The following is an 8,237-nucleotide window of genomic DNA, read 5'->3' on the forward strand; positions in this document are numbered from 1 at the left end:
AGGCTTAGAAGAAAGCAGCACCTTTGAGATTTTTGTCAATTAGTCTAATTTAAGTGGAATTGACCATCTTAGAACATTCTTGTGGAACACTGAGAGCCCAAATTATAAGTTTTACAGTATATACATCTACACAGAGTAATATATACACACACACACATATCTCATTGTGATATTATCAATGCCGTTTTTTTGTTCAAAATAAGGCAACCTTCTTCATTTGGTGGTTGGGGAAGACAGGCAGCAGAACAATGATATATACACTTAAAGAAAGATAGTAAGTTTTGGTCTTAGATATTTTTTACTGTGATGAGACATTTCCGCTGTTCAGTACAGCTTTAAAATGCAGAAAAATATATTTGTAAATATGATTTGTTACAAATAATCTCTCTCTAAAAACTTCATGCTTGAGTTAATTCAATGTTGTTTTTCTTTTTTACATATGTCTGTTTTATTCATTCCTTTCTTGCTGATCTACTACATGGAATTATCTTGAAGGCGTGAAATTATCAATCCTATAAAAATCATCATGTTGCAATAAAATTCTGTCATTTGTACTTTCCAGCAATACTTGGATTCCACAAAGAAATTCTATCGAGCAGAACTAGAAGCAGTCAATTTTAAATACACTGAAGAAGAAGCCAGAAAGAAGATTAACTTCTGGGTGGAAAATGAGACAAAAGGTAAAGAAGAATATGTGCAGGTTGTTTGGTTTGCAATCCAACCAGTTAGGCGTATCATGTCTGAATTTCAGTTTCCACCTTTTTTTCCAAAGATAGTAAGATTTTTGTATATTAAACACTTACTGCATTTTTTTGCTCAATAGGAAATAAATGTAGGAAGAAGTACAAAAATGCCTTGAGTTCCTGGCTTCAAAAGCTGTACATAAAGTTTTTGTTATTTGTCTGACAGCATTATACTACTTTTCAGATTTACAGGATTAATTATTAATAGTCAAATGCAGCTGATTGCCTGAACAAAGTAATAATTCTTTTTAATTCATTATTTTTAAAGGTAAAATCAAAGACCTATTTGCTGCTGGGTTTATTGATCCCTCCACAGTACTTGTCCTGGTCAATGCTATATATTTTAAAGGAAAGTGGGCAGTGGAATTTAAGAAAGAAGACACTAAAGAAACATATTTCCGACTGAACAAGGTACAGTATGGGCAGGAACTGAAACAGCTAGGGGATGGAAATCAGATGTCAGTCTCCTATAACAACAGATGGGAGCTTTCCTCCTCTCTGTTATCCCAAGACAAAACACTGGTCTTCAGCTGGAACAATGGAAAGCTGCATCTTCTCTCCAGTTTGACAACCAAACATGTAACTGTTTCTGTCACTTCCCATCAGAAGTGGCTCCCGTGCAGCTGAGATCCTGGTTGGGTCAAAGCCACTGAGCACGTGCACTGACTTTGTTGGGGATTTCACAACTAAGGATGCCGTTTCAAAAACAGTCTGCTTTCGGGACTGAATTTGAGGATTCTCTTCCTCTGCTATTATTTACCAACAGAACAATGTTTGTTTTCAGGAAAAATGAGCTAAAGACAAATTGTCTCAGGAGAATGTATACATTATTCATGAAGAATTTAGATTCATGGCTGCATCAGATGCATCAGTTTCCTCATCTGACATGCCACAAAAAAGAATGACATAACAAGGGACTTGTGGGTAAAGTAATCTGGCACCAGTAGAAATAGAAAAGTAGGTTTTATGCTTCTAAAATGGATGCCTTCATTGGAGCTACAGTTAAGAGGTAGGAACACAATGCTACGAGTATATTAAACCCACGACCAGTGTAAATAATGTTTTCTGGACTGAACTCTAATCTCAATACTGAAACCAATTACAGCCAGAGTGGTCATTTCTGTATTTCTGTGTTTTCTGCTTAACATGTTTCATGTGTTCCAGAATGAGAAAAGGACAGTGCAGATGATGTTTCAAGAAGGTTATTTTAACATGGCCATTATAGAGGAACTGAAAATGAAAGTGATAGAGCTCCCATACTTCAGGAATGAACTGAGCATGTTCATTCTTCTTCCTGAAGCTGTCTGTGAGGACTTTACTGGCCTAGAACAGGTAATACTTCTTTTTCTCTCTAGTAGCATACATAAGGGGCTGCAAACAGAGCAATAATTTAACATTGCTCCAGTGTGGTCAGAAGACAAGTGGGAAAACCTGAACCTTACTATCTTTCCCTTCCGTTCATTATGGTGTCAATCATTATTATCAATACCGCCTTACAGCTTGAATGCACCCTCACATATGAAAAACTAGCAGGATGGACCAGCTCGGCTAGGATGCAACAGCTGAGAGTGAAGGTGTACCTGCCCCAGTTCAAGATGGAGGAAAGTTATGTTCTCAACAAAACTCTCCAGGAGATGGGACTGATGAATGTTTTTGACTGGGGAAAAGCGGATTTGTCAGGAATCTCTAGGAAAGATGGTTTAGTTGTGTCCAAGGCCATCCAGAAGTCATTCATGGAAGTCAACGAAGAGGGCACTGAAGCAGTTAGTGCCATGGGACTTGTTGCAGTGCCTCTGTGTCGCCCAGTTTCTTATGAGTTCAAAGCTGACCATCCATTCCTCTTCTTCATCAGACACAACCCAACCAACACCATTCTCTTCTTTGGAAGATATTCCTCCCCTTAAGTGGAGGTTATTTTGGAAATTAGATCTTTCTCCCCACTAACATTGCATTGGCAAGCACTGAGGACAAAAGATGAGCACATTTACACATTTTCGCTAGGCTTTATCTTAATGTGTTAATTTGCTGCAAAAAAGACTATCTGACAAAAGCCAAATTAGAGGTAAAAACCTAAAAAACATTAACTATTTCCTTTCTAACATCAACTTCAGGCATGTTTTACTTTTAGGAGGCCTCACTAAAATGAATTCTACCTTAAAATACACTATGTGGTACTTGCCAAAGAGCTGTAGGCCTCTAGAGACATCTGCATAGAAAATCTTATTTTGATCCTTTCCTAATGTAGCATGTCTCCAATAAACCCATGATTTTAGTGCCCTAAAGATGAGTGATGGATTCTCCCACATGAAGGAGACAGGAGGATAGGGATCTGCATTAAAAGGATAAACTTAGGTACTCAGTCTCTTTTAGCTTTACCTACCCAACCTCTGTATAGGTCTCAAGGAAAATGCCACTTTGTATGGAAGTAGCAAAGTATTCCTGTGGGACCTCTCCTTTAAACGTTGATTGGGGGTAATGGTTCAAGCTGGAATGAAGCTCTCGGGATTTGTTCTCCAAAAGCAGAGAAAGCAGAAGACTTTTCTGGTGTAATCTTGCTTGTTCTCAAGCAGGGCAGACCCATTCCTTATTTTTTCCTGTGAGAAACCCTGTATGTGCTAGAAAGTTCTCCAACTTCTTCATAAACTTCCACGTAACAAAAACAGGGTTTCAGAATAATGGAAGGCCTTTTCTGACAAGGCCTGCTCTGCGATGACTGTGAATTACACTTAATTCCCACATAAAACTTTAAGCTGTGATCAGCCATTCTTGCTTTAAAAAAAAAACAGCTCTCTCTCTTTGTGCCTCTGATACCATGAGTTTCTTGTTCCATCTGTTTTGTTCCTCATCAGCATAAAAAACTAATAAAAACATCTATAGTGATGGTATTTAGATGGGTAGCCTGTATTTGTTCCATTTATCATAATAAAACCACTGCAAACTAAATATTAAATATAGTAGTCTGCAGAATTAAGTGTAGGAATAGTCTAATATAATATAATTCCTTCCTAACTAAGGAATAGTCTAATATAGCAGGTAAAAATAATAGTAATCCTTTCAAAAGTGTCTAAGTGACACTGAAGTCTACCTCCCATTTTTAAATATTCATTGTGCTAAGTTTAGGCACTGGACAACTCGACATTAGGATAGGTAAACCCTGAGCCTCACCTACTTCTTCTCTCTTGCATTTGATTTTTCCAGGGAATTAAGAGTACAGTTTTAGGGCATGGCTGAGCCAGTCTAATGCCATTGAGGATGCTGCTGCTGCTCCCCTTCTCTCTTTCCTTCCATGTGTTCCTGTTCCCTCCCTTACGCCACCACTATTACTTGCCTGACTAGGTGATGAGCAGTTCTCTGGGACCTAAATCGAGAGGAAAATTTTTGGTGAGGTTTATTTGCTTGCTCATGACCTAATTCCCTAAACCACCTCCTGGATGTTGCAGAGGAAGGCGTAGGGAGGGGTTACGGAGAAGAGAGCAGCCCACCCAGTTTGGCAGCAGGCAATGTCCAAAATCCACAGACTCGTGAAAAATACTTGCTTTTAAAGGAGAAATATTCCACCTCTTTGATGACTCACTCTCCTTTTCCTGTTGCTCGCTGATGGGAAGAAGGTAAACGCTGGGAGCATACTAGTGCCATTTCAGAACTGCGGATTCAAAGGGCTCTTCCAAATGCTGAGATATGCAGGAAAAATTACAGTAAATTACAGTACTCAACGCAAATTCAATTGCTAAATAAAGCAGACTCATGATAGCCTGTGGAGCTGTCTCACGTGGCTGCAATTTCAGTATGAAATACAGCCTGCAATAGTAAAATTACCAGTAGAGGCACGGTTTTCATATCAATTAGCCGGTAAGAGAAGAGAACACTGAACACAGGCTGTGGGGTCTTCTGATGAACAGGGTATGCAAAAAATAGCCATGCATGTTTTTCAATGACTGACGTCAGTATTTTGTGTATATCCGGTTCGTCTCGAATATAAATTACTTACATTAAAAAAAGTGAAATGAACAGTGTTAGAATGTATTAGCTTGCATAATCAGACCTATATATTTTCAGATAAAATGTAGAAGAAAAACTATTAATGGAATATGTGATAAAGGCAAGTGCTATATAATATCCTGAAGAGCATGAGTCTCACAACAGGAAAAGGAATTCTGTGTGTCAGCAAAGGAGAAGGTGTGGCTGAAACAAGGATTGTCTCTTAGTTTACTACAGCAGAAGTAGTCACTTATGATCTTTGTATTATTGTTTTTTAAACTTGCTCCAGAGATATCTAGATAATTTTGAAACAAGGAAGAAAATATAGTATAAATAAAAAAAATCTATTTTCTCGTCACATAATCTTTTTTCTAATTGCCGTCTTGATTTATAAAACATCTAAAAATGTGGTGAAAACAACCAGGAGCTGGAAAGTAGCCTACTGCTGCTAGTGTAGTGGTAGCAGCTCCTAGTGTAGAGGGCAGTGCTTCAGCAAAATCAGAGATATTTACTTAAAAATAGAAGGTAAACCCTCTGCTCTGGCAGCAAGTGCTTCTCCTGTGGGGAACTTGTGGCTTGTAAATGTGCAATGCCAAACAACAGAGCTTGCAGAGCAGAGAAAAGCTGCTGACTCCAAATGGTGCCTGGAGCAGAGACGATCCTGAAGGGGATGCCACTGCCTCTTCCCCAGGGACAGGCTTGATGCTGAGTGTGGCTGCACAGCCTGTTGAACCGCGCCAGCATACCTCACCGCCTACAAACATGTACCCTGCCAAAAAGCAAAGCAAAAGAAGTCAAATACTACTTGCATGAGCATCCATGGACAGATAACGGCCATTTGGCCCACACTAAACAGATCTGTGTCTTTCCATGGTCTGATTACTGAGTAACTCTCAATTTACATATTCGCCTTTTCACAGGACTCTCATCTCTCTGATGGTTGCAGTTCTCCTCAGTTTTCTCTGATATTTTTCTTTCCGTTAAACTGTTTCTTAGCACCTATGTATAACACAATTGTTTTTATATCTTCAAAAGTTTTGCAATGGATGGACAAGAAGGGCAGAGGAAGATTTTTGGGTTGTCGCTGAAAAAGTCAGAGAGCAGTTTTGAGTAATACTTTTTTTCCCATATGAAGACTAGCGCTTATTTCCTTCAAACTATAACTGGTAGAAGGTTTTATACCAGGAAGTCCTGGTTCCTTATGATCTCAGTAAGAAAGGCACTCAGACTCTGTAAGGTATCGCTTCAAATGCCATTTATTGGAGCTAACACTGTAAAGAAAAAGAAGAAAGCATTGATAAACTTAGGTCCCTCCAGAGGCTGCACAGACGAGCTACTCAGCAGCTTGCACCGCTTGCCAGAGAGCACCACGAGCATGACACAGTTGCAGTGAGTGAGATCCAGCTACCTGAGGAGCGGCAGTTGGGCAAGCCTCTTTCTTTGTTTCGGCAAATGTGTGCAGCAGAAAAAAAAGTCACCGGTCTACTGCTGCTTGATTGCCAACCAGCAATCAAGGGGCACAGAGGACTGGTGGATGTGCTTGGCCTCCTTTTACCTTGGGTTGCTGTGCAAACACAATACACCTTGACATACCAGCTACTATGAGCTCTGAAGGGGAAAGGACACATTAGGCATTAACTTTACCCCAGGCCTGACACACTGACTCTCTGAGAGGTTTAACGCAAGCTGCTGGTTGTCTTAAAAGTGCTAGCACTAATACCAATGGCAGTCCGCCTCGGACTGTGTGCACACCACACAGAGCTGATCATCTCCAGCACAGCAAATATCACGACTGAATAAAAAGCATCTGAAATCCTGTAAATGTGACTTCTCTGGCCACATTTGAGTTCACTGGGAGATGCCAGTATAGCCTCTGCTAAGCATGATGCAGATAGGCAGGCCATCCAAAGCATAAGCAAACATTACTCCCAAACACTGCAAAATAGTTGCTGAGCAACCATAAGATATGAAATGTGAAAATCTGAACAGAGAAATGTTGGAAAGAGTTGCTTTTTTTGCTGCTTAATATTTCCTTGATTATGCCAATACTGGGGAAGAATGGCAACCCCCATGAATTGGTTTAGGAACAGCTCCACAATGGACTACCTGGCAGATGAAGGGCAGCAGTGTCCTTGCTGACCTCTTTCCTGGGACAAACATGGATATGGGGAGGAATTTAACCTGTTAGTCTCACTTTACAGTGCTACACTCTTAGCTTTTGAATGTCAGGAGAAGCATCTGATTTCCCCAGGTCCAATGCCCTATTTAAAATTACAAAAGAGCACTTGTCTGCTGATGACTGCACATGGATAGCCCATTCTGATCAAAATTTTCGGCTACTCACAGGCTGCTTCTGCAACCACTTTTGCACTAACGTTCAGTGTAGAAAAAAATACAAAACAAACCCAAGGGTGTGTAGTGGCAGACTGCCCTCTGGAGAAGTACTGCCCCACCCATGACTACTGGCAGAACCAAACTTCCTCTCTTCCATGAGCTCATTTACTTCAGGTGTTTCAAACTCTTTTGCCTCCCTTGACAAAGTAGTTTTTCACATTAGGGCAGCTAGCATAATTCAGAAACCGAGCAGTTATCAGACGTTCAACCAGGTTACCTGTGTGGAGAACTGTTGTGGTGATCGTGCTGTGACAGAGGTATGAAATGTAGAGTGTACAAAGAAGGCAAATATATTGGCTGGGGAACATAGCAGAAACACCTACATGCCCTCTTCGAGAGGAGTTGGTGCAACAAAATGTTTGTTGAGAAAATCTTGGATGTTAGGCAAAGAGCTGGCCATCTGTGCAGGGCCAGTTGTGTCCTTCAGGTGCGTGCTCCACAGATGTCCACACAGAACAAACACATTGAACCAGAGTGTACAAAGGAGTGTGGGTGCCCAGAAAGGCTCTTCATGGAAGCCCCAAAGGCATGTCTGAGCAACTGCTGACCAGTAGCTGGAACTCTAATGTGAATATGTGAAAATGGGAGAATAAGAGAAGACACACTACAGCTCTACCATCAGGGGCTGGTGCCATCGGCGGAACTTTGGCTTTTTCGATCATGGGGAGGTTTACACGGCACCGGGCCTGCTGGTGACAGATGGAGTGCAGCTGTCTCACAGGGGGAAAAGGGTCATTGCTTATGAATTGGCAGGGCTCATTGAGAGGGCTTTAAACTAGGTTTGAAGGGGGAAGGGGATAAAACCAGGCTCACTAGAGATGAGCCTAGGGGTGGCATGCCAATGCTGGGGGCGAAATCGATAGCCCAGATCAAGTGCATCTACATCAATGCACACAGCATGGGCAGCAAACAGGAGGAGCTGGAAGCCATTGTGCAGCGGGAGAGATGTGACTTAGTCATCATCACAGAAACATGGTGGAGTGACTCTCACGATTGGAGTGCTGCAATGGATGGCTATAGACTCTTCAGAAGGGACAGGCGAGGAAGGAGAGGCGGTGGGGTGGCCCTGTATCTTAGGGAGTGTTTTGATTGTATAGAGCTCAACGGTTGTGATGATGATAC

General features: G+C 41.2%; 1 protein-coding gene across 1 annotated transcript in view; it reads left to right on the forward strand.

The window, feature by feature from the left end:
* Positions 1–2,647, forward strand: part of LOC103919235 (leukocyte elastase inhibitor-like) — a 17,045-nt gene extending 14,398 nt beyond the window's left edge. Inside the window, exons 6-9 of the mRNA XM_009326702.1 lie at positions 563–680; positions 1,012–1,154; positions 1,908–2,075; positions 2,243–2,647. Of these exons, the coding sequence (XP_009324977.1) occupies positions 563–680; positions 1,012–1,154; positions 1,908–2,075; positions 2,243–2,647 (834 nt within the window). The remainder of the gene's footprint in view (positions 1–562; positions 681–1,011; positions 1,155–1,907; positions 2,076–2,242) is intronic.
* Positions 2,648–8,237: the final 5,590 nt, after the last annotated feature.

This window comes from Pygoscelis adeliae, unplaced genomic scaffold, assembly GCF_000699105.1.
Source record: "Pygoscelis adeliae isolate BGI_AS28 unplaced genomic scaffold, ASM69910v1 Scaffold6, whole genome shotgun sequence".
In the NCBI taxonomy this organism is placed as follows: domain Eukaryota; kingdom Metazoa; phylum Chordata; class Aves; order Sphenisciformes; family Spheniscidae; genus Pygoscelis; species Pygoscelis adeliae.